Source organism: Urocampus carinirostris, chromosome 5 (genome assembly GCF_059441175.1).
Source record: "Urocampus carinirostris isolate Australia breed hairy pipefish chromosome 5, RoL_Ucar_1.0, whole genome shotgun sequence".
In the NCBI taxonomy this organism is placed as follows: domain Eukaryota; kingdom Metazoa; phylum Chordata; class Actinopteri; order Syngnathiformes; family Syngnathidae; genus Urocampus; species Urocampus carinirostris.
Genome location: NC_142353.1, coordinates 12,250,403 through 12,278,367, shown reverse-complemented (window position 1 = coordinate 12,278,367; position 27,965 = coordinate 12,250,403). Strand labels below are relative to the sequence as shown.

General features: G+C 37.7%; 1 protein-coding gene across 2 annotated transcripts in view; it reads left to right on the top strand.

Annotated features, from left to right (window-relative positions):
* The window catches only part of LOC148365447 (netrin receptor UNC5C-like), a 245,766-nt gene that overhangs the window by 197,198 nt on the left and 20,603 nt on the right, over positions 1-27,965 (top strand). The window contains exons 5-10 of one of the 2 annotated variants that reach the window (XM_088335767.1): positions 7,517-7,697; positions 9,755-9,922; positions 12,285-12,449; positions 18,062-18,109; positions 22,264-22,455; positions 25,278-25,378. In XM_088335767.1, coding sequence (XP_088191893.1) covers positions 7,517-7,697; positions 9,755-9,922; positions 12,285-12,449; positions 18,062-18,109; positions 22,264-22,455; positions 25,278-25,378 — 855 coding nt within the window. The remainder of the gene's footprint in view (positions 1-7,516; positions 7,698-9,754; positions 9,923-12,284; positions 12,450-18,061; positions 18,110-22,263; positions 22,456-25,277; positions 25,379-27,965) is intronic. The other variant, XM_088335768.1, reaches the window with a different exon arrangement.

Genomic DNA, 27,965 nt, shown 5'->3' with positions numbered 1-27,965 from the left:
GAATCCCGGCTTGTCCGTGTTACTTGTCGAAGTGTCCTTGGGTAAGACACTAAACCCCCAATACCCCCAATAAGCAGGTTAGCTCCTTACATGGCTGCACAGATCACGGCCGCTATTGGGAAATGTGAAGCACAATGTAAAGCGCTTTGGGAAGTCATTGACTTGAAAAGCGCTTTATAAATGCAGATCATTTCATTTCATTTCATATGTGACCTTTAATATAACAAAGCCATTTGATATTGATCACAATTTGTCTGAATGCTAAAACATTCGTAGCATTTAGATAAAAAATACATATATCGAGATTTAATATTGATTATCATTTATGTTCCCATAATGCAACAGATGGCATGATCGTGTCATTAAATCATCTAAAAGTGATAAAAAAGATACTATGTTTTATGATTTGGCCTAAATGTCATCGTTATAAAATGGCTTTGTGATATTAAAGGTTTGTAATTTTCACAATAAACTGCAAATATTTTTTTGTTCTTTTTATTTCCATTTATTTGCTGTAGACAAATTTTACGAATTTTGTTTTGAAATCCAAATGTTTCTATACCGACAAATTATCTTTTATTCATCCATGATCTGCACTGCTTATCCCCAGTAGGGTCGCGGGGGCGCAGGTGCCCATCCCAGCTATCTTTGGGCAGTGGGCAGGGAACACCCTGAACTGGTTGCCAGCCAGTCGCAGGGCACACAGAGACGGACAACTCACTCACTCATTCACACCCAGGGACAATTTGGACCGGCCAAATAACCTGACATGCAACATTTTTGGAATGTAGGAGGAAACCGGAAGCACGGGGAGAACATGCAAAAAAGGCTGGTAACTGGATTTGATCCCATGACCTCAGAACTGTGCCGCAGATGAGCTAACCACGAAGCTGCATGGCCACCACAAATAATATTTATTTTTATCATATTTAATCTGCCATTTGATGAAAATAATTCATGTGCGGAGTTTGTATTTTCTCCCTGTGCTTGCGTGGGTTTCCTCCATTTACTCCGGTTTCCTCCCACATTCCAAAAACATGCATTTCAGGTGAATTGGCCGGTCCAAATTGTCCCTAGGTGTGAATGAGCGAATGAGTTGTCTGTCCCTGTGTGCCCTGCGATTGGCTGGCAACCAGTTCAGGGTGTCCCCTGCCCACTGCCCGGAAATGGCTGGGATGCGCTCCATCCCCCCCGCGACCCTAATGAGGATAAGCGGTATGGCTAATGAGATGAGATGAGATGAATATCAGAAGTATTCCATTTTCCATTATCTTTTCCTCAGTTGGGTCGCGGGGCTGCTGGGTGGTCAGGGGACACCCTGAACTGGTTGCCAGTCAGTCACAGGGCACACAGAAACAGAAAGCTGACTCGCTCATTCACACCAAAGACAATTTGAAACGGCCAATTGACATGAAATGCATATTTTTGGAATGTGGGAGGAAACAGTAGTGCCCAGAGGAAACCCACGCAAGCACGGGGAGAACATGCAAACTCCACACAGGAAGGTTCGATCTCATGGCCTTCAGAACTGTGCCGCGGATGCGCTAACCACTCAGCCGCTGTGCTGCATTAGAAGTATTCATTATCTATAATATTTTTATTTTATTAACTTTTGGAAAATACAAACTTAAAATTAAAAACTTTATAACCAAAACATGAATTTAAAACGGCATGTTTTGATATTTTAAAGTTCTTCTTTCCCTAATTAAATTGTGTTATAACAATATATAATATTGATTACCAATGTTAAAAAATATATATGCATGAATAATTAAATGAATACTACATTTATTATTAAATTATGTAATTATCTACAGAATAAATTAACTATTATATGCATATATTCGCCTAACACACGAAAAGTCCCCGGTTCGAGACCGGGTGGAAACATTTGTTGGCCTGGAGAGGGATGGGCGCCACCAGGCTGTACTTGCCCAAAACACAACACATGAAGTGGTGCCCCCACGACCCCAGTGGTTAAGGGATCCAATGTACGCATTATAAATTCAAAATAATTGAAAATAATTTATTAGATACAATAAATATATATCAATAATAAGAAGAAATATTATTTATTAAGTGCCCTGCGACTGTCTGGCAACCAGTTCAGGGTGTCCCCTGCCCACTGCCCGAAGATAGCTGGGATGGGCTCCAGCACCCCCTCGACCCTACTGAGGATAAGCGTTGCAGATAACGGATGGATGGATGGATTATTTATTAATTAGTGTTATTCAAATGTATTATTATTATTTATTATACATGATAAGAAGTAATTTATCATTTTTAAAGGATATTGAAAAACACTAATTCTAAAATGAACCAAAATTCATGTCCAATCAATTGTGCATTTTTTTGGGGATAGATTTTCAATCCATTCCAACAACTTTAGCAATACCTTTTGGAATATTATAATTCCCTGCTCTCCGGAAACAAGGAAAATGCATACAGGTTGAGATAAAATACAGTAAAAAACAAAGTAGAAAAAAAAAATCTCGGCCCAGCTATCGTGGGCCTAATTTTCAATTAGCTTCCCCCGATTGAGTTTGAAGAGCGCCGATTAGTCGGTAATGGTCTTTGTTAGGGTGCTATTGAAGGCCTTGATTAGCATTCTACTTAGCGGTAATGCATCAGGACTGGGTTGATGTGTTTGCTTAGCATCCGTTAGCTTAGCGCGCAAACAAACATGCACACACACACACACACACACACACACACACACACACACTCACAACTCTTTTTATTTTATTTTATTTTGAAAATAAAGATATTTCATTCAATGGATTTGCTCTAATAATGGTATGTTTGAAAATAATATCGTAAATTGTCACTCAGGAACACGATTTGTTTTATTATTTTAGATTAAATTACATTATGTATTTAACATTTAAAATGTTGCTAAATCTTCTGCTAATATAATCATTTTGTATTTATTTATAAATGTGTTTGCATTGTACTACAAAGGTCACAACCTCATTACACTGAAAAAATATTTGTATCTAAAATTTTTTCTGGTTTAAGATATTTTACTCTGATTCTTGAAAATAATTGGGGGGGAAATAACAAAAAAACAACCAAATTTTGCTTATTTTAAGAACCAATACGCGAAAAAACATGTTTTTAATGGACAAACTAATAAACAAGCAAATCAAATTGCTTAATATTTCTGTTTTTGATGAGAAGAAAAAAAACAAGCCAAGATAACATGAAACTAGGAAAAGAAAATATATACACACACACACACACACACACTCACACAAACAAAATATTTCTGCCCTGAGGCTAATTAAAAGAACAATCTACAAACAATGAACTTGGTTCAAGGTGCAGAACCATTCAAGTTTTCTCCTGACTGCGCAAAATCGCTTTTGTCTTGGCAAATAATGTCGCCGTGTTTCAAAGAAAAGAAGAATGGACTCTTTTTGAACTTTGGACTAATCCCGCCTCGGTTGAAAGCGGGGCCGAGGCTGCCTCTGTCTTAGGGTCCCTTCAAAAAAAGGGAAAATAGTGCAGCGTGCGAGCATTGTTTTTGTTGCATTGAGGAAATGCTACAGTAAGCAGGTTGAAGGTCGTGGGGGTTAATTGGCATTGAAGTCCAAATGACTTTTTAAGTGTGTGTTTGTCCTCATTGATTTTGCTGACTGGGGCTTATTTAGAAACAGTGTTTGCGGGGAGGGAAAGGAACTTGGAACGTATGGAGGAACAGAATACAAAGAATACCTCGGAACGTGTGGAAAAGGACAGAGTGAAAGGGTTGTTGGGGAGAAAGGGTGGGTTGCTATAGAAACGGCATGGGAGAAACAGTTGATGGACACCTGAATGTCTTGATGGAGCAGTGAAACTTTTGTGGGTAAGTTAGATTTGATGGATGGATGGATGGATGGATGGATGGATGGATGGATGGATGGATGGATGGATGGATGAATGGATGGATGGATGGATGGATGGATGGATGGATGGATGGATGGATGGATGGATGGATGGATGGATGGATGGGTGACTATTAATTGGATGGATAGATGTTTAGATGGATGTTTAGAAGGATGCTTAGATGGATGTTTGGATGAAGTGACAAGCAGGTTGATGGTTTGCCCAATGAAGGGATGCCTGGCTGGCTGGCTGGATGCGTGGATAGATGGATGGAAAGATGAATGGATGGATGCATGGATGGAAGTTTTGGTTTCCTTGTCCTTGAGGTTGAAGGATGAGCCCGGTTCTGTTCTGAGTCATCATACCAGCACCTGGATGTGATGTTCACGCCATTTGTTTAGAACCTGCAGCATGGGTCGAGATTTTGGGACAGGATGCTGTTATGACCGATATTTAATGACGAGGATGTCTGTGTATTTTCTGTCGATGCCCTTGCATCATCCATTGCAGTCTGGTCATCCCGGAAGGGGGACCACCTCATGTGCGCCCCCTTCTCCGGGCTTGTCGATTTCCTCATGCTGAGGTTTTTTTGAGTTTTTCCTTCCCCTCATGTAGGATTCAGATCAGGGGATATTGTTACGGTTTTCTGTGCAGCCCCTTTCGAGGTGCTCCTTAATCAAGGGATTTACAAATAAATGTGACTTGACTTCACATGAAAAGGATGGATGGATAGACAGATGAATGGATGGATGGTTTGATTGACCGAAGGATTGATTGGCATATGATCGGACAGATGGACAGATGAAAGACAGTTGGATTGACGTTTTGAATGGATTGAAAGACAGTTGGATGGATTCAAAGATGGATGCATAGATGAACATGTGGATAGATCATGGATTGATGAATGTATGGACAGAATGATTGACAAATTGTTATTACAGAAAAGATAAAAATGAAATGAGAAGAATAGTTGATTCAGAAATTGACTATGATAGATGATGGAAGGACTGACGCAGTTAGCATTCCATGTCTTCATCATTTCTGATAACCCAAATATTTTGTTTTCCCTTTCACGCACGTTCCAATTTCTCATCATCGATCACAACCTTTACATATATTTTAGCTCAGAAACCTTTTTGACCCAAAAAGCTACAATAGCAAAATATATATTTTTAGGAAGAGAGAGCAGTACCATATACTATAAGAATAGGTTCAGCCAAAACGCCAAACTCACTCTCCAGACCAAACCTACATTTTTTTAGCACATTTTATTTTACTGTGTGACGTTAGAAGATGGTTTGATAACATTTATGACATAAGAATAATACCACAGCCTGTGTCCAATAACAACAAATATACCACTTTAAACTTGTCTCCCTCCCACATCTTTGACGCTCATTGGACGTTCATATTTTTTCATAAATAATAGTTTAAAAACAAGTTACAATCAAAGTTATTTTGTTAAAGAAAAGTCACAAAAAAAAAAAACTGGAATCAAAAAGTTCCCGCAGGTATTTCTTTTCAGCGCATTGGGTGCATGTGGGAAATAGGGGAGTGTGCAAAGATTCGGCGACCCTTACTCTTCACACAATCAAATTGCTCTTTGTGCTTGGCTGACGTTGTGTGCTTAGAGTTTGTTTTGTGGGTTTCTATCATAAAGTGTCTCAACAGTGAACATACATTATTTAATAAGCTTCTATATAAAGAATTCTTGAGTGATTTACAGCCAAAATTGAGTCTGTTGTTGTGACACCTTGACTGGAAACGTTTATATACTGGACCAAACTAATCATGCAGCAAATTCAGCATCGCGCTTGTCAGAATTGTAATACTACCGCGGAAATTTAAGCAGACAGCATTTTATCTCCGAGCCATATGTACTCATGAACAGAGCCAGAAGTTCCCGACCCCTGTACTATACAGAAAAGCAAGAAAAAGATCTGGTTCCGCAAGTTCTCCGCCAACAACTCTCACCACAACACTGTTTCCCATCCTCGTCCGCATCTGAGATTTCCATTTCCTGGCGTTGCCGCCAACGTTTACGCCAGCGCCGTAAAGTTGAATTTACGAGACTCCGCCGCCGTAAATACAGCGCTCGGCAAATGTGATTAGGATCATAAATAGGAAATTCCCGCGCCGCTCTCCACTTCACCCGAAGAGTCTTGTAAAAGCATATGTTCACCACACTCGCCTGCTTTTTCTCACTCCCTGTGAGGTCTTTATATTTGCGACTGGGACACATATGAGCCGCACAAGTTAACAATTTATAACATACCAAAATCTTCACAAATATGTACTGTATATGTGCTGCAATCCCTCATCTATGGCAGTTGATGGGCAAAAATCCACAGCACCAACTCCCATTTTTTTCATGCGCTCTGCCGGCCCCCGCTCTCAACAACAGTCGACTGGGGATAGTGGATTGCGGCAACATGGTTGCTGTTCATTTGAGGCAGAAAGAACAGAAAAAAGCCACCGTGCATGACACAATTTTGTTTTCTCTGCCCCCACTTTCAGCAATAATTGCCTGGGGTTAATGGATCGCAGTGCATAGGTGCTCTTCATTTTAGGCGAAAAGAGCTAAAAAAAGAGTCATGCTGTCCTGCTCTCAGAAAAATAATGGAAATAATGGTAAAAAAAAAGTGCCGCTAGGACTGACTAAATGCCTTCTGCAGGTCCCCAATAACAGCAATTTGTGATCTGGTATAATGCCTGACAATAACACAAATGTTATTCACTTTTTGGTGGACAGAATGGTAAAAAAGTGATGCCAGGCTAACAAGAAATGTGCTCTGCTCGAAAAAATATGAGATTGGGGATAATAGATTACGGAATATGCTTCAACCCGGGATGTATTGATGCCACAAAGGTGAAGTAGCAAAGGATTACAGTATAAGTTACAATATTTTTTATACATTAATAGATAGATAGATAGATAGATAGATAGATAGATAGATAGATAGATAGATAGATAGATAGATAGATAGATAGATAGATAGATAGATAGATAGATAGATAGATAGATAGATAGATAGATAGATAGATAGATAGATAGATAGATAGATAGATAGATAGATAGATAGATAGATAGATAGATAGATAGATAGATAGATAGATAGATAGATAGATAGATAGATAGATAGATAGATAGATAGATAGATAGATAGATAGATAGATAGATAGATAGAATAGATAGAATAGAAGAATAGAATATACCTTTATTGTCATTGCTACAAATGGGCTAACATATTGTGACAACGAAATTGGGCATGACACTCCAGTTTTACACATTCATAGTCAGGTATGAGCAAGAAGATAAAGGAAGAGAGAAGATAATGTTATAAGACAAGGGGGATAAGGCTATAGTTATAATTTACATGGTATTTACACAAGAAATGTCGGCATGTGGGATGTTACATACAGGGTTGTCGTGATAACGTTGGTATCGTAACGGTTGTGCAATATTGCATTTGGTGCAAAGTCATCATAGTGCAAAATAGATAGATAGATAGATGTGTGGGCGGGTTTGTAGGTAGGTTGGTATATAAATAGATCAATAGATGCTAAAAAATGCTAAAAATTGGAACGCTAACTGCTAACAAACCCTCATATTTTCCTAAAGCTATGATTTTTTTTTTCTTGCCGGCAGGTGGAATGGCTAAGGAATGAGGAGCCCATCGACCCTGCCGAGGACCGCAACTTCTACGTGACCATCGACCACAATTTGATCATCAAGCAAGCACGTTTGTCCGACACCGCTAACTTCACATGCGTCGCTAAAAACATCGTCGCCAAGAGACGCAGCACCACGGCAACCGTCATTGTTTACGGTCAGTGACCTTCATCTTTACAGCCTCAAGGTCAAACACGCTCCATTTGGTTTTCATACCGCCGATCGTCTTCCAACTGTTTGGAAATGTTGATCTATGATAGTGCTAGCATCCTATTGATTGTTTTTGAGAGCTCAAAAAGCTGTTTAGAATTTTGGAGGTTGTATTTGGATCGTGTGAATTATATTTTACCAAACTTTTGGAGCTAGAAAAAGACCCACAGCACAAATAAATTAGCCAATCTCTTGAATGATACTACACTAAAAAAATAAAAATATGTACGAAATAGCTACAACCTATCTTACTTGCTAATTGTTGATGCAGCACAATTTTAATTGTGCATTCAGAATAATTTTGCCATGTCAAATTTAATTATTATTTTTTCAGGTTTTTTTGACCGGTTATTTTTGGGCCAATTTTTGGGCAGATTCTAATTTTGAGGGGTCAAAAAACAACCCGGATAACAAGTTAATTGGTAATTTTTAGGAATTATATACTAACACACTAAATATTTCAAAATATGCTCGCAATAAGGACACTATTCGTTATTTGATAGTTGTTACTGCTACACAAGCTTCACGGTGCAATCACGATTTTGGTGATAATAATAATATATTATTGAAATTATAGTAATAATATTAACTTAACATAGTATAAATGAATGTGTTTATGAACAAAACATTCAAAAGAATAATTGCTTTGTCAATAGGTAGGTAATAGGTAATGGCAGGCTGGAAAATCTAGTGACGCTTCTAAAGAAAAAAAAGCCAATTGTATTCATCCCTGAGCTTGACCACTATGTATTTTTTAGTGTTAGACATACCAGTGTTGTAATAAAATCATGAAAACATGAAACATAGAATATAGATTTTTGGTAAAAACAATCATGACACCAAAATGTTGCTGCAAACAAAACAAAAACCCAATTAATAACAGTATGTATGAGAATTTTTGAACCTACATTCAAGCTTTCGTCCAACGGAAAGGAAACAAGGTTCATTCGACACATGAGAACTAAAAACCCTCTCCTATGTTTCCCTCCAGTCGTCGCTTCAATCACAAATAACCGCGTATACGTGTTAGCGTAGCGCCGCTACCGAAAGACAGCCCGAGATGAAGTGCTTTGACAATGATGTATCCTTACAGAAATAGATTGTTCAATCTGAGGTTCAATCTCCTTGCCTTACCCCCCTAAAGCCCTGAGGGCCTCGGCTGTTGACAAGGTGAAAAACGTAGTGGAGGGAAGGAAGAACGGTGAACTGACCTAGTTTTGTTGAAACTGAAAGGAAGGTTAAGTTTGGGAAATTGGCCGACACTTCTCATTTGGGTGCAATGGTCATACTTAAATGATGGTACGATCCAGTTATACTTCAATTGTGACCACTTCCGACATTTCTTATTTGTGTACGATGGTTTGACTCGTTCATGTTATACTTAAATCAGGACAGTTCTCGATTATAGTTAAATAGTGAGACATTCTGACACTTCTTTTTGGGTGAAATGGTAGAACTTGAATTGTGACGGGTCTCTGTGATACTAAAATCTTCTCATGTTCCTTTTATACTTAAATTGTGAGATGTTCCACTTTGTTTTTGTTTGCAATGGCTATACTAGTCGTGCTATGTTCCATTTATACCTAAATCGTCAATCAATACACGTTTCGTAGTGACTCCTTTTGGTTATAGTTCAATTATGACACCTTACGGTGACACCGACACTTCGTATTTGTGTGCAATGGTTATACTTAAAGCGTGACATGGTCGTGTTATATTCATGATATGTTCCAGTAAACTTAATTCGTGACGCCTTCAGGTTACACTTAAAATATTGCACGTTCCATGAGGACTTCTTTTGGTTATACTTAACATAATACACACAATAGGGCGCGGGAGCCCTCTGCTTAGCCTGCCCTACAACAACACAGAGTGTACATATTTTGAAAATACAACAGAAGCAAAACTGATTTTCGTTGTGTTTTATTTAAGTTCTGATTACAAAGTAAAACAAAGTTTCAATTCCTTCAATGACGGTGAGGTTACCTCTTTTTGACGTTGCAGTTAACGGCGGTTGGTCGACCTGGACAGAGTGGTCGGAGTGCAATAGTCGTTGTGGGCGGGGCTTCCAGAAACGAACTCGAAGCTGCACCAACCCCGCCCCTTTAAATGGAGGACTGCCTTGTGACGGACAGCCCCTGCAAAAACTGCCCTGCACCTCCTTGTGTACTGGTGAGTTTTAGCCAATATGTCGTTTATTTTCAGTGATCGATTTTTGCATCATAACGGTATTTTAACCCCTTGCAGTAGCAAAATATATATCTATAACGCATCACACAAATTTTACAAAAATTTTAAAAGTATTTTAAGTGTGATGACTACGTTATTTCAGTGTCACAGGGTGTTAGAAAGACCCAAATGTAGGACTGCAAGGAGACAGAATAGGGTTGTGATCAATCCCCATCATAAGGGGGCGTTTATTTAACAACAAATATTTAGAAGGGAGAGAGTGTCCGGAACTGCTTGGGAGGAAAATTTGAGATGGATTATTGGGGTGGAGAAAATCTTGAAAGGCAGATTAGGGAGTAATATTAAAAAGTGGAAGATCTTGGGACGAAGAGGGAATTGAAGAAGGAGGTCTGTGAGGAAAAGCTTAAAATCTCGAACGGGAGATTTAGGAGTAACTTTAAAAAGGTGCTTGGAATGGTGAATATTTGAGTGGGTGAACTTGGAATGAGGAGGGAACTGAGGAAGGAAATCATGGGAGGAGAAGCTTGCACTCTCGGCAGGTAAATGTCTTCAGGAATCAAAACGATTCAGCAGAGTGGGGTGGAAGCCTGGAGTATTTATAGTAAAGGTGGCTAATTGTCTGATTGGAATCACTTAGGTAGAGAAATAGCGTGGGGACTAAAAATGGGGTAATGCTAGGGAAGGAGAGTGACTGCAGTCACCAAACCATGGCCTTCAAACATTTATTTTATTTAACATGTTCAGTAACATCAGAGCTATCCAAACCCATATAGTTTTTAGCATCAAGCTGAAAATCAGCAAAAACTCCCCGGACGACTTATGTTTTAACGTTTCAGAACTGGAATCGTGTTAGGTGTCGGTTACCAAAATTATCCCTTTTCTGCACTCTTCAGCATCAGACTTACCCTGGTGGTTGCTCGAACAGCTAAAGTAGCACCACACCCCCACCTCGACCAATCACAGTGGATATTCAAAAACATAACTTATTCAATGTTTCAAAATGTGAGCCAATCTCTTCGCAAAACATCTGTTTGAAATAAAGACACTCACACGCTTTCATGTTGCGTAGACATGCAAAATTCAAAAACACTTTATTTTTGAAAAAAAAAAAAAACAACAACATGGCCATCAAGTTTGGAATCACTCACCAAGTTCTGGAAATTGTTGTACAACCATGCCTACTGCACTGTTTTTCAACCTCTGGGCCTCAGAACACTGGTGTGCTGTGAAACTGCAATTAATTGTCGTACTGTGCCGTGGGAAATCATCCAATTTGTGTGCCTGTGCGGTTTTGCAGAAGCTGTCTTGTGTTTGGATTTATTCTACCGGAAATGCAACTGCACTGGGATTTGTTTCAATTTAAGAAATGTGCCTACTATGATTGTCGAATATGTTATATTGCGGTATTAAAGTATAAACTCATTGCTGCAATACCTTAAAATGGTCAGCAGGTGGCATTTTGAAAATTCAGAACATTTTAGACCAGGGGTAGGGAACCTATGGCTCGGGAGCCATATATGGCTCTTTTCATAAGTACATGTGGCTCCGAAATAAAATGTAAATATTGCACATTTCTCTGTGGCGTTCCAAAGTCAAGTGATTTCATCCCGATTTTGGTCCATATAAAGCCGAAGCAACTCAATGCAGAAGTTCGATAAGAAACCATTTAAACTGATAAATAAAAACGCTGGCAAACGACTTTGATTGGGTGAGCAGTACAGGTGGGCGGATCCCTGCACACACCGCAAGGCTCTTCCTTCTCTCTCACTCTCGTTCAGTGCAATCTACACCGAAAGTTAATATGACGATATGCTTATCGTTTGCAGTAGTTTGTGACATTTTTACAAAAGAACTTTGCATGCACATTGTTTTGAAACCGTTATTAAGGACAAATTTCATTGAAAAAAATTGCCTCAACACTCTTAAGGTGGAAGACAAATTGTAAATGGCATATTTACATTGATTTGGGACACAGGATTTGGCATTATTAGCATTTCATACATTTGATTAAATCGTCAAATGACACACAGTGAAATAAAATGTGCTGAAGAATTACATTTTGTTCATTTGTTTGGCAGTTTTTTCAATTTTGTCTGAAAAATATATGATGTGGCTCTTTCAATTTCTTTTGAAAACATTTGTTGCTTTTATGGCTTTTAGGGTCAAAAAGGTTCCCGCCCCCTGTTCTAGACACTCCATGAAAATGTCAGGTTTTTTTTTTTTATATTCTTTGTCTTCGATTTGAAGAAAAAATATTTAAAAATTATTTTAAAAAATGTAGACAATGTAGCATGAGGGTTAAATGAACATTTTGTGATTTGTTTTCCGCCGACGTTGCCTTTAGTGGACGGCGAGTGGAGCGAATGGAGCAAGTGGTCGGCCTGCGGGACCGAATGCACCCAGTGGAGGAGGCGTGAATGCGGCAACCCTGCTCCCAAAAATGGCGGAAGAGACTGCGAGGGTTTGGTGCTCCACTCTCAGAACTGCACTGACGGACTTTGTATGCAAAGTTAGTGAGGGATTTGTTTTACCACCAATTCATTTAGAACAGAGGTTCTCGGCTGGTCTGACTTGAGGACCCACCATTCCACCCTAATGACAAGCTGTGACCCAAACAAGAAAAATGTTCTACTTCATAATCGTTTCTAATTAAAGGATTGTGCAGTTTACAGCAGAGTTAGTAAATATAGGTTAAATGACAAGCAAAACTAAGACGACTCCAAGTATGGTATATACTCACATATAAGCCTACATCAAACTTCAGCGACCCCTAAAACTGCTTTCGAGTAATGATACATTTTATGATAAAGAAAAGATATTATGAAGCTAAACCTAAACATCAATACTTATTTACCTATATAGTTTATAAACAACCATGTAAAAAGCTAAAAATGTAACACTTTTAAACCATTTATTGTACCTTTCAACTGTAATTCAATGGCAAACATTTTCGTGATCGACTCAATTATTGTTGTAACTGTTTTTCACTTTTCTTTCCCCTCATCACAAATTTTCTTTGGACCCATTTTTATGGGCAGAAAAATGAAATAAAACCAACAAAATCCCAATAAAATAAGATGTGGTCCGCCTCAACGCAGGAAGAAATAATCAAGCAGAGCATAGTCACTATCTACTGGTCAGGAATGTAATTTATCCTTTATTTTTGATCTCCTTCTAAGCGTTATTTTTCGAAGGCAAAGGCCAGCGACCCACTAAAAACTGGTCTACGACTCATTATTTGGTCGGAATCCCACCCGTTAAACAACACTGATAGAGAACATGAAAAGAAAAATATGTACATATCATTAAAAGGGTTTCTTTATGTAAGTGACGCCGAGAATAATATTTTCCTTGCATTTTATAGCATTTCCTCCACTAAAATCTTCTGCCGGGGCTTTATTCAGTAACCCAGTTGTAGAAGATTGATGTGCTGGATGGCTGCTACAAACTGCAGTACTTGTGCCACCTCAGAGAGGACAAAAAGAATGAAGCCCATAATATAATGTGTGAATGAGTAAAAATAAGGTAACTATATAGACCTTGCACATTTTGTGACACAACAAAGAGGCCAAAAACAATGAAGCCCATAATACTATGTGTAAATCAGTAGATATAAAATAACTGTATGGACCCTGCACATTGTGTGACACCACAAAGAGGCCAAAAGGAATGAAGTCAATTGTTATTCTTGTAAATGACTTAATATAAGATAACTATATGGACCCTGCACATTTTGTGACACTGCAAAGAGGCAAAAAGGAATGATGTCCATTGCAATTCTTGTAAATGAGTAAATATAAGAGAACTGTATGGAATTTTGTGACACCACAAAGAGGCCAAAAACAATGAAGCCTATATTTTGTGAAAACACACGGAGGCCAAAAGAAATTAAGTCCATAGTAATTTATGTAAATGAGTAAATTTAAGATAACTATAGAACATGCACATTTTGTGACACCACAAAAAGGCCAAAATCAATGACGTCTGTAGTAATTCTTGTAAATGACTAAATATAAGATAACTGTTTGGATCCTGCTCATTGTGTGAGACAACGATGAGGCCAAAAACAATGAAGCCTGTATTACTACGTGTAAATCAGTAAATATAAGATAACTGTATGGACCCTGCATATTTTGTGACACCACAAAGAGGTCAAAACAAATGAAGTCCATAATAATTATTTTAAATGAAAGAATATAACAACTATTTGCACATTTTTTGACAATGAAGCCCATGGCAATTCTTGTAAATTAGTAAATATAAGATAACTGTATGGACCCTGCACATTTCATGACACCAGAAAGAGGCCAAACAGAACGAAACCCATAGTAATATACTAGTATATGGGCAAAAAAAAGATAATTGCATAAAATCTTCAACAATTTATTCTTTATTTTTCTCTGACTTCCTCCTCCATGTGTTATTTCCCTCTCACGAGGCTTTTACGGCATCGATTCACGATTTTTAAGCGCGTAAATAACAGTAATCAAGCCCCTATTCAAGCGCTTTTTGGACTAAAATTTTCTAAAAAGCTCAAAAAGACCGAAAAGCCAATATAACCGCGCTTCTCCGAGGCGCCGCCAATTATATTTCTCCACTTGCAGCGTGAGGACGAGTACCTTGCTTACTCATCGCACCCAAAGTAATTGGCAGACATTTTTGACAAGAGAAGAAGAAAAAAATAGCGAAATATATTTTTAGAGCGCACGTAACGACGCCACAGGTGCTCGTCGTGCTGAGCGACAACATTCGTTCATTAGCGAGGAACGGGAATTTTTCCTGCCCTTTTCCCAGTTGCCCGGGATTCTCCGGGAGACAACAAAATGTCGAGAAACAAGCGAAAATAAAAATTGTGCCGGATGGAGAAAAATCGAATCATTCGGGATTGAAAATTAGAAGTTGTGTTATTAGCAGCCCAATGCTTAACAATTTACTAGCTTTTTGGTGGACTATACAATTTCATTAGACCCCCGGGATACAACATGAATCGCTTCCGGGGATTGCAAAGCGAAAGTGCTGTATAGCGGGGTGTAGAAACATATGCTAATAAGCCAATGCTTTCCGAACTCCCAGTAACCTCTATTAAAAACATTAAAATAAGAAAAGAGTATATAGTCAGTACTACGTATGCGTAATACATGCGTATAGGATAAAATACCATTACAAATAAATCTATATTTAAAACGAATATGACATTTTATTTACCTCTAGTACAATGTAACGTGAGCTGGTACGGTAGAGTTAGTGGGTGGATGCAGAGGGGAGGTGAGGGGTCATTTAAATGAAAAACAATTTTAAAACATCCTAATAGCAATGGTTGCTATGGATGTTACATATTGAATAAAAGTAGACTTAAAAAAAAAAGTCTTTACATTTGGTGTGATTTGAGCTGGTAGAGTATGCACAGGGGTGTAGAAATTGTATGATTAAGAAAACGAAAATTATATTTAAACTTTTTTCGGGGAGAGGGACCCAAGTGTAGACACGCAACTTAAGTTACAAGGGTGTGTTGTGGGCAAAGTTTACAAGCTAAAAGAACTCCACTCATGGGAGGAAGGAAGAAAACGATGAACAAAAAGCACAGTCTGGAAAAACTCAGGAAGTTCAGGAAGTCCAGGATCGATCAAAGACAGGAATAAAGAGGTCGAGAAACATACGCAGGCGGGAAGATGAAAACGGCAAGTATTGATCTTGCAGCTACTGCTGTTGGCACAGTCCCTAAATGTGCCACCCGGATTAGAGTCACGTGCAGGTATTGAAGTGTGGGGTCTTCCAGTCTGTCCGCTTGCTGATACCCCCTGGGGAACTTTAACATGTTGGATTCCTAACAAAAACTTCTACTTGTTACGAGAGTTATTGGTCTGCGCGTGTGTCTGTGTGTGTGTGTGTGTGTGTGTGTGTGTGTGTGTGTGTGTGTGTGTGTGTGTGTGTGTGTGTGTGTGTGTGTGTGTGTGTGTGTGTGTGTGTGTGTGTGTGTGTGGGAGACAGAGAATGAGAGAGAGTGAGAGAGAGAGAGAGAGAGAGAGAGAGAGAGAGAGAGAGAGAGAGGAAAGAGAGAGAGACTGTGCTCTACACAACAGATCTTTGTAGAACTGTGACCATGCCTGCATATTATCAACTCCTAGCTGAATCAAGTAGTCAGGAATGCAGTGGAGGTGAAAGGCAGTAGTAGTGTGATACTTCAAGATTTCATTTCATTGCAAGCTTCGTTTCCACAGTTATCATGTTTTTGCGTATTTCTAACGCATTACTGCAACTCTAGTGACCAGTTTAAAATTTCAATTTGTTACACGAGATTCTGAACTAGAAGATTAGAGAGAAAGGCATTATGGGATGTAGTTCGGCCAATAACATATCAGCATTTTTATTATTATGAAGTCGACGCAACTCGACATATGCGCGAACACCTCATGAACATGTGAAATAACTTGCTTTTGTTGTGGTATAGTGGGCAAAATACCATAAAGAGGGTCTGGAAAAAATATCTTATTCCACACCTTGAAAACGTCATGAGGCGAGGACGCCATATCCTGGGGTTCAATCAAATTTCTCACAATCTTGCTTCCTAATTAGCCGTTGGCTGTGATGTTGTCGCACCACGTTAGCATTTTAGCCGTGACTGCTAATCGCTTGACAGTGAGTTTCTCTTATTTACTTAGTTATATATAAAATCTCACAAACCTGAATTAGACTTCGCATTAAGAACTTATTTAAGTCCGTACATAGCTTTGTCTAATGGAAAGAAGCAAGAGTGTTGCCGCCATCTTGAGGTTATAAGCCGTTACAAATGGTTTCAGACAACGTAAATATTCCATAATTAAAATATTTTTTTTAAACAGCCAATATGTTTTGTTTGTTTTTGTCATGCTCGCAAACAAATGTTTTTTTGATGTTGTAATCAGCCATCACGCCGTCTAAGCATTTTAGCGTCAAACCTGACCGTTTATTTTAGGTCGGTCAGAGCTCTCACTATAGTTAGTAAATTAGAATTTTGCTGCCATCTTCAGGTTAAAAGCGGTTTAAAAAATGATTTAGACAGTGTAACAATTCCTTAACTAGAATCTTGATAAAACAGCAAATAGTTACCAATGTTTGTTCCGTGCTATCCTCTTCTTCAATTTAAGCATTTATTCCCTTTCTTCCTCTTGTCTTCTCTCACTTCCTGTTTTTATTTATTTCTCTCTTTGTCTCACTCCGTTCTCTTTCTATGTCTCCCTTTCTCCCTCTGTCTCTCTCTTTCTCTCTCTTCCCCATATTCCTCTTTTTTGCTCTTTCTTTTCTTCTTTCTTTTTTCCTTCTCTTTCTATCTTCAACTCTCTCCCCCTCTCTTTCTTTCATTCTTTTTTTTGTTATTTCTTTCTTTCTCTTTCTACCTCACTTCCCTTCTCTCTTTGTCTCTTTCATTCTTGTTCTCTCTCTCTCTCTTTCTCCATCTATCTATATGTTTTCACTTTCTCTTTCATTCTCCCTTCCTCTGTTGCTTCCTTTCATTTTCTTTTTTTTCTTTCTCTCTTTCTTCCTTTCTCTCTCAGTCAATCTCTTTTTCTTCTCTCTCATTTTCTCTTCCACTCTCTCTTTTTCTGTCTCTATTACGCTCTTCTTTGTCCCTCGTTTTCTTTCTTACTCTGTTTCCCTCAGATGTTCTCTTTCTCCGTTTGTCTGTCTTTTATTTTCTTTCTCTCTCACTTTCTTTATCCCTATACCTTTGCCACTCTTTTTCTTTCGCATTATTTAAATCTCTCTCACTCCTTCACTGTCTTTCTCTCTCTTTCTCTTTTTTCTCTCATTTTTCCTCACTCTCTCTCTCGTTTTCTCTTTTTCCTTTTTTTCTCTTTCCCCCTTGCTCTCTTTTGCTCTCTCGCCTTCTCTTTCTTTCTCTCTGTATTTTTTTCTTCTCTGTTCTTCCCTTTCGCTGTTCTTCTTTAATCTACTCATGCGTCCCCTCGTGACAGTGCTTTCTCTACCTGAGCTCAAATGAGTTTGACACCAAAAACGCTGATTCGGCAAATGTATGTTTTTGTCCCGTTTGACGTCTTTTTTGTCGTCGTTCAGTTCCTCCAAGCATCCGTCCATCCGTCCATGCATCCGTCCTTCATCCTTTCCTTTTCCCTGTTCCCCAAGGTTCATTGTTTGAGACGTCCAAAGAAAAGAGTGATGTGGGATTCACATGTAAGTTTTCATTTTTCATTTTTTTGTGTGTTTGTGCGCGTGTTTATTGGTGGCGCTCTCATATCAAGGAGGGGGAACCCATTTGTTTCAGGAACTCCACTGTTCTCTCACGCTGGCATCAAAGGCACATCCATTTTTTTCGTCACCGTTGCCGGCGTGACGGGAATCAAAGGCGTTTGAGTTGATTCGGTTTGAACTGGAGAGGGATTGTCTCTTGTTTTTTTTTTTATCGGAGAACTGAAAAAAATGTTCAAAGGGGCCAAAAAATGAGCAATGAGATCAAATGTGATGTACATATTTTGAACGCAAATACTAAAATTGTCAAGCTTTAACTCTGAGTTAAACCTTGAAAGTGGTTGTAACTCAAGTACCACTTACAAAAGCCTACGTTCTGAAGCTTTAGATCCGAATTCAGGCTTTAAATTAGCTTGCCTCCAACACTGCTTACAAGCTTAGTATTGCGTTTTAACTCTGAGTTGAAGCCTAAAACTTACCTGGAATACTGCTTTCAAAAGCTGAAATTGTCGAGCTTTAAATCCAAGTCAAACCTTTAAAGTTATTTTAACTCAAGTATTGCTTACAAAAACCGTTCTTAAACTTTAGATCCGAGTTAAGGCTTTGAATTAGCTTGCCTCTAACACTGGCTGTGCACTGTTTCGCAAATTATTTTTCTTTTCCACTCTTTATTTTTCTCTCTCTTTCTGTCTCTTTTTCTACTTCTCGCCATTTCTTTTTTCCCTCTTTCTCTCTCTCTTCTCCATATTTCATTTTTTGTCTTTCTCTTTTCTATTCCTTTCTCTCTCTTTTCTCTCTATTTCTCTTTGTCTTCCTCTCTCTCTCTCTCACTTTCTTTCTTTCTCTTTTTTGTTCTCTTTCCCTCCCTCTCTCTTCCTATCTCTCTCTCTCTTTCTTTCTCTCTTTCTCTCTCTCTCTCTTTTTGTCTACCTCTCTTTGTCTAAATTGTCATTCTCTTTCTATGTCTCCTTATCTCTTTTTCTCTCTTTCCGTCTTTCTTTTTCTGTTATTCTCTCTTTCTTTTTCTTTCTGCCTTTCTTTTTCTCTTTATTCCTCTCTATCTTTACTCTCTCCCTTTCTTTCTCCCTTTCTCTGCCCCTCTTCTTTCTTTCTTTCTCTTTAATCTACTATTTCCGCCCCCACTTGGCCCCTGAGCTCAAATGAATTTTGACACCCCTGGATTAGAGCGAGTAGCGATGCCATTCTCGCTTCAGGTGCTCCGTCCCATCCTTTTATAGCGTGTACGCTCACGCATAGTCGAGTCACGCTAACTCCGTTCCCATTATACTGTGCCGCAAACGTACACACAACTGCAGCCCTGGGACAGGCGTGTCAAAAAACACGGTCCGCGGGCGGGATCCAGCCCGTTGGATGATTTAATCCGGCCCGCCATAGATTTTTGAATATGTCAAAAAACGGGCAGCACGGCGGCGCAGTGGTTAGCGCGTGTGCGGCACAGTTCTAAGGTCTTGGGATCCTCCTGTGTGGGTTCAAATCCAGCTACCGGACTTACTGTGCGGAGTTAGTATGTTCTCCCCGTGCTTGCGTGGGTTTTCATCTGGGGACTCCGGTTTCCTCCCACATTCCAAAGACATGCATTTCAGGTGGATTGGCCGGTCCAAATTGTCCCTAGGTGTGAATGAGCGAGTTGTCCCAGTGTGCCCTGCGATTGGCTGGCAACCAGTTCAGGGTGTCCCCTGCCCACTGCCTGATGATTGCTGGGATGGGCGCCAGCACCCCTCCGACCCTACTGAGGATAAGCGGTGCAGCTAATGAGATGAGATGAGATGTCAAAAAAACAAGTGAGTATCTAGGTCAGGGGTCAGAAACTATGGCTTGCGAGCCATGTATGGCTCTTTTCATGACTACATAAGGCTCACAGGGCAGGAAAGATTACTTAGAAAATTTAATCTGATACAGTTACTTTTTACTAATTACTTGCATAAAATGTAATCGGTAAAGTAATCCGAATACTATAGTATTACAGTAGTGTAACTAGAGTACTTGTGGTTCCTTCGGATTAATCCAATACCAGATATGTTAATAAAAGAGAAAATAAACACTGTAACCTTTTAAAGGAACTGGAAGAAATTATGCTTAGGTAGTTTCTCGTAGCCCAATAAAGTAGTGCTTGAATTTGAACCAAAATGTGAAGTTTTTTTAAACACTCAAAAGTGATCACTTTCAAAATGTTCAACAAAATAATCCAGGTAAGATATTAATGTTGATAATCATTCATCTCAGGTTGACTGTTGTCCTCCTTAGCCTGATGCTCGTGCCTTGAACGCTTCCTCTGCAACAACGCAATTAATCATGTGAATTGATTTTGGAATCACGATTATTTTTGAAAAACTGTATTTTTTGGGGGGTCCAAACAAACAAAACTATCACATTAGACCAGCGTTTTACCATCTGCCTACATTTAGACATGTTCTGATTTCCTTTATATAAAATTATGTCTTCATTTGTATTTCAAAAATAACCCGTTAAAAGAGAAGTTGTTAAAAACAGTTATAAAATTTGCCATGAAACATGGTGTGTTTCTAAGTCTTTTTTTAACTTGGAAATATTTGGAAATATTGCGTGGCCCCGTTCTTTCAGGGTAGAAATATAAATGCCACCATTCAGATTCCTTTGAGACCCTTTAGGTGGTTCACAGCGCCTTCAAGTGGCCATTTGGAGAATGCAAGAATTATTGATAATAGGGTATTAGTTATATCTCCATCCGTTTATTATCCGCAAAGCTTATCCTCACTTAATATTATATGTAATGCCGTGTTTTGACTAGATTTTTATTAATTCAATGAAGTTGTAAAATTGTGCTTTAAAGCCAATCAAAATAAGTCTTTGAAAACGTTCATTTAAAACCAGTCTTTTTAAATCAAAAATGTTTCCAGGAAGTGTACCAAATAATTTGACTTTATCCCGCTTTGATCTCCTTATTATTTCCCGAACATACGACGAGAACGTATCCGACTCATTCCTCTTATTGTGAAAGTCCGTGTAAAAATGAATGAATGAGTGACTGAATGAAACTTTTATTTCGAACATGACAAAACAAAGCAAAACAACAAATCGAAAAAAACAAACAAAACAAAAAAAATGAACCAATGAGAGTCTTTAAAAATCGTCATGTCGTATCAAAGGCCGAGTTTCATCAAATAATTAACAAGCTTATTAAGATAGACCATTTTCACGAGCGCTACTGTCTAGACTAATGCCCTTTTTACGGCTGCCGGAGGCCTTTTAAAAACTTCCAAGGGTCATCTTGCAGGTCCGAAAACTACAAAATGAAAATGTCATTGATTTAAGGACACTGGAGAAAAAAAGACAACAAGACCAAAACGTATATATATTATTATATAAATAAAAGAGAAAAGAAAGCTAGGCTAATTAGCTCAAACTTTCCAAACTCTGGTTATCTCAAATAAAAAACAAAATGGTGTATAATAGGCACATGTTATTTACGTGCATATGATGAGATAACTTTGTAAACTAGACAATTCCCGAGGCAATTGTGAGAGTTGTGCTGGATCTGGAAGATGTTACCGGCAGAATACCTGTTTCATCGGGTATGTAATCGTAAGCATGTAGTCGTTAGCAATGAGGAGATGCATTGTGGAAAGACTAAAAAATCCCATTCATAGTAATTACACTGTTATTACACTGTGTTATAAAACCTTGAATGCGCACATTCAAAATTAATGGGCCATACAATTTGGATGGGCCCATCCGGAATGCATAGGGCCCATACTTTTCAATGGGCACCCAAGGAAGTTTCCAGGGGTCGCCCAAGTATGTCATCAATGTCCCACATGAAATTCAATGAGTGGATGAGTCGTTAGCATGACTCCTTAGCATATATCTGTTAGCATGTACATGTAGCAGTTAGTATAACTTGTTAGCATATAGCGGTCAGCATGATGTCATTTATAAAAATGTGCAGGATTTGCGTCCTCAGTGAACCATACATATACATATATATATATATATATATATATATATATATATATATATATATATATATATGTGTGTGTGTGTATATATATATATATATATATATATATATATATATATGTATGTATATCTATATGTATATGAAATGACCTCACAAGTAACAGCTATCTCCATGGTTTCAGCGGCACCGAGCACGGACGACGTGGCACTCTACGTGGGCGTCGTGATCGCCGTCATCATGTGTTTGGTGATCTCGGTCATCGTGGCACTCTTCGTCTACCGCAAAACACACCGAGACTTTGATTCAGACATCATCGATACCTCGGCCCTCAACGGAGGATTCCAGTCCGTCAACATCAAGACGGACAGATCGGGTACATTTTATGACCTCATGTAGATGTATTTGGACTTGCGCAATACGTGTTTTTTGCCCACCGATGACTGATAAAATGAAGACATTCTACAAGTGCTCCAAATATGAACGGCACACATGCCCTGGTTAAGAAAAATACATCAATCATTTCCATCAAATGGCATTATCTTAGCCGTACTCAGTAGCGATAATAAATACTAAAAAATGTGACTTGGCCGAGGTCTCCGGTGCCTCGCTCACATTACAAAGAGGTAGAGAGGACACATGACCTAGTTTTGCTAATTCTTCTACAGAAACTCAAAATATCATCAAATGACGAACATAAAGGCTTGGAATATGTCTAACAAGTGGTATCAACTGATTGAATACTATAGTATGGCGTCATAGGACAAATCATCGGGTTTCTCCGGTGCCTCGCATGCATTACACAGAGGAAGCAAGGAGACACAACCAAATTGTGCTACTGGCTTTACGAAAAGTAAAATATATTATTATAAGAATATAAATGCTTCGAACCTTGGGGCATGCAACTGATTATGGCCAAACTCTCCAGTGCCTCGCTCACATTGTGTAGAGGGAGAGGGCAGACAACACCAAATTATGCTGCTCCTTCTCTGGAAAATCAATATACTGTATATATATATATATATATATATATATATATATATATATATATATATATATATATATATATATATATATATATATATATATATATATATATATATATATATATATATATATATATATATATATATATGCATCAATTTTTTTCTGTATTGTAATACTTTTAATAATCTAATTACTTGAATAATTCAAACAGATATTTTACAAAAATAGAGTCATTCTTCATGAATTGCACACTTTTATTACTGGTTAAAAATCTCATTAAAAATATAGTTGAGGTTTCTCGTTCATTGTTATCGTAATTTCATTTGGAGTTCTTAATGTGCCTGTAAAAAGTTGGGAAAAATAGAACGTTTTAGGGTTGTGGTTGTGAAACTGGATGGCATTGGCGTGCCATGTTGGATCAGGATGTTAGCGCATGTTGTTTTCATTTTTTGTGAATAGATCAAATAACCAAATCGCTCTCCCATCTTGACATACTTTTCCATCCGGCTAATGGAGGAGACCCTGAAAATCTCCCAGCCGGATGCCTTAATTGCTAAGCGGAAATGTTAAGGGAATTGGGGATCGATGGGTCCGTCGTCTACATTCTTGGTACCCGGAAAACATTTGCACGTTCGCTATCAAAAATTCCCTGATTCAGCTTGAGGCTCGTAAAACAAAAACAAATGAGCTCTCCTCTAATGGTCATGCTCTTTTTAAAATGCTACAAGGAGAATATGAATGTGCAGTACAATTGAGTTTTTGAAGTAGTGTCCTGGCACACTGGTGTCCCACAGGAAAGTTGTCCGATTTTCAACTTAAAAAAAGGACTGCGGAGTGTAAAAAGCTGGTACAATTTACCACAACCCGTAAAAAAACACATTTTTCCTCGTGAATTAGAGATTTGATTCCCCGGCAAACAATTGTCTCCAGTACCCACCAGGGAGGCTAAGAAGTGTGAATCGATTGTAATCGGAACACACTCTCCGGTCCCCCTTCTCAAAAAGGTGATCCGCCACCCCAGTTTGCCAGTCCAGAGATAATGTAAAACACGCTGGGGGAGTGCCAAATGTGAAAATATTTGAGCAAAAGTAAGGATTATTGTTACCTTTTGTCTATTTTTTCAACCATTGTGAGGATTCAGAATTAAAAAGTAAAGCAAAAAAGTGATATCAGTGCTAACGTGCTAAATGCAAAGAAGGCTAACTCTATCATCACTTTAATTGAACAGGGCTTCTTTTGTTTTTGCTTAAGGTATTAAGTATTCATTATTTCATTGTATTTTTTGGGTGTAATAACTATTACTAAGTTTAGTATTTTTTAAACTATTGTAAAGATTTTTCTTAAAAACAACCAAAAGTGCGACAAGGAGGCTGCTAACGCATCAAATGCTAACGGGGCTGGCACGGTTATTGATTCAATTCAAAAGGGTTGTTTTTCTCTTACTCATTGTATTAAGTATTAGATTAGTGAAGTAATAACGATCATTATCCCCTAACCACGAGGAGCGAAGGGGCAACATTTCCAGTTGGGCGGCTACAGCCTGGTGGCGCCCTCTCCAGGCCAACAATTACTTTTTGTATTTTTTTTAACAATTCTATCAATTCACATTAAAAATAAAGCAAAAAGTGACAACATGGCTAACATGCTAACGTGCTAAATGCTAAAAAGGCTAACACTATTATCACTTGAATTCAATAAGGCTTCTTCTGATTTTGCTCAGTGTTTTAAGTATTCATTATTTTATTGTGTTTTTCCACAGTAGTAAGAATTATTGTTATTGTTTGTATTTGAATGAATGAATGAATAAAAACTTCATTCAACATAAAAATTAAAAAAACGGAACAAAAACAATTACTCAACAACAAAATACGTTACATAATAAGTTCGAAAGGGGTAGTAAGAAGCAAATGCTTATATGCTCGTATTACCTACCCCTTCACCTTCCCCACCAAATGTACCAATGATATAACAACAAATGTACTTATATTAATAATCATATTTCTTTAACCATTGTGAAATTCACATTGAACAATAGAGTAAAAAGTGACTCTATTGCTTTAATGCTGAAGTGCTAAATGCTGTGAGGCTAATGCTATTACCACTTTTATCCAACAGGCTTCTCTAGATTATGCTCAACGTTTTAAATTATTGTTATTTGATTGTTGTTGTTTTTTTTATATATTACTTAATTTTGGTTGTTCCCATTTTTAGAGCCTCTCCCCAACCTGAAGATAAAGGTCTACAACTCTTCCGGACTCGTCACGCCGCAAGACGACCTCGGAGGAGATTTTACGTCCAAGCTGTCTCCAAAGGTCTGCTTTGAAAGAGGATAAATATCATTAATTCCGTTATTTAATTAACACATGATTCAAATATGCATAGCTTTTTGTGTCTAGTTGTTGAGCGAGGGGGCTGGGAATCCCCTCCTCTGAATCAATCTCCCAAAAACTCTAGCCACCTCCCACTAGGGGGATATGGCTGTGTGGTATATATACTGGTATATATATATATATATATATATATATATATATATATATATATATATATATATATATATATATATATATATATATATATATATATATATATATATATGTCCCAGAAAATAACTTAGAATAAAGTTTATTAAATGTTAACAAAGGTAGGGTGCATCGTGTGAGTTGTCCTTAAAAAGTGGAAAGTAGAACAAAAAAGAGTTCAAAGAGCCATTATAAATTTACTTACCACCACGCCTTTCTGCTTTTATCTTACTTTTAGGAACACTGTTCTGGGACAGGTAGCACATTAGGTCAACATTATATATATCATATAAAGTGACTTTAGATAGATAGATAGATAGATAGATACTTTGTTCATCCCCGAAGGGAAATTCACATTTCCAGCAGCATCCCTGAGCTGAGAACAATCGAAAATAACACGGGAGCTGCTGGAGTGGCTGCCATTCGTGACGGCGCCGGAAGAAAAGATTCAATTTGAATCATGTACAAACAAACAAACAATTGAATCATGTACAAACAAACAAACAAACAAAATATTCATAATAAAATGGGGGGAAAATAATTTCTGATACTGATATAACCAGGTAAAACTAATTTTAAGTTACCTGTCCAAATGAATGTTGTGCCATCTCACCTTTCCCACTCTCTCTCCTCTCACCTTTCCCACTCTCTCTCCTGCAGTTGACTTGCTGCTGCTCGCTCCTAAAACTAATACTTACCTCTTTGTGTATGTGCAAAGAAGTTGAATCCAAGACAAACGTGATGGAGCAGTAATGTCATAATTTTCTTTTGTTTACTTTAGGGAAAAACCATATGAGAGCAACATATTACTAAGATGCCAGTCAGTTATTGGTCAATGTCTTATGAGATTTTGGTCTGCATCACGGCACGATACCCGTCATCGCAGTTTTCTGTTAGTATAGCATGAAAACGGTGAAAGATAAAGCCACAGTTATCCTCTCAAAACTTATTGTATCTTTAGTTATTGTGTCCCCAATAAATAATTTGGTTTTAATAATTAATTAAAGACAATTAACAAAGTTAATTAATTAATTCAAAATAAAAGCACTTTTAGTATCTGTAGTTAACTGGTTAGAAATAAATGAAAATTATTATTTAAATGATTAAATCGAAATAATGAGTTCCATTAAATACTTAACTCGTAATTAATAAACTGGATTTTGTGTGACGTGTGCTTTCCTTCTCTAAAAAATGAAAAAATAATCCCTCCTCAAGGCTTCTTCATTTTCCTCATGTTGAGGTTTTTGAGTTTTTCCTTGCCCTCATGTAGGTTCCAGATCAGGGGATGGTGTAATAATAGTCTGAAAAAATAGTCTGTGATTAAGGGCTATACAAATAAAAATGACTTGACTTGACTTAAATGTATTATTTAGCCTGTGCTAAAAGTTCTAAAAAGTGTTTACTATCCCTGATTATCTTCTCAAACTAAAAACAATATGAATTAACTGAAAATTAATAATTCGATGAATTAATTATCTCATAGTGAAAGTTATAAACAGCTATTAGCTTAGTAAAAACTTAACATGGATTCAATTAAACACAATAGCCATCCAAAATAAGTTAACAGAAATTAAAGTTACAAAAAATATTATCCACTCCCAAAAAATAGATTTTTAAATAAAATCAATGAATTCAATCAAATAAATAACTCGTAACGAAAGTATTAAATAGCTTTTAGTATCGTAGCTTTGTACATTTTTAGAACAAACGTTACTTGAAAAATCCCCATCATAGAATTGCAAAAGTATTTGTTGGCATTTTGAGACAAAAGTAAATGAATAATAATTTGATTTTAAATCTGAAAATATGCTCTCAATAAGCCTGGAGGAGATTGTTTTTTTCTCAAAGTCGGCTTAATTGTCCGTTCTTCTCCAAACACAAACATCAATCGATACTCCAAAATCCATTTTTGATTTCATTTTATTTCCTAGGAACCTTCCCCGAGTAGTAATTGTTTTTGTCAGACCATCCTTTTGGTTTAATGGAGTGACCCCAAAAAAATGAAATAAAATTTCTTATTAGAGCTGGCGTGTCAAAAAAATCGATACACAACACTAACCCATCAAATATCAAATGACTTCGACAAGGAGCTCCAAATACAGTTCCTAGCGAAACTATTGCCATGACAACCCCCCTCCCACCCTAAACTGAAAATACAATTGTGAGACACAATCATAAAGTAGATCCAAAAGATTTTATGTCATAATTACAACAACAAAACAAACACACAAAAAAAATACGTAAAAGCAGGTGCTACCAAAATATTGGCCTGTTCACTCAGCTCAGCCAACTGACTCCAGAAGTTCCACGATGACTTCTGAATAATCCATTGTCAACCTAAATGGATAAAATTAAATTTAAAAAAAGGTCATTAGTGTCC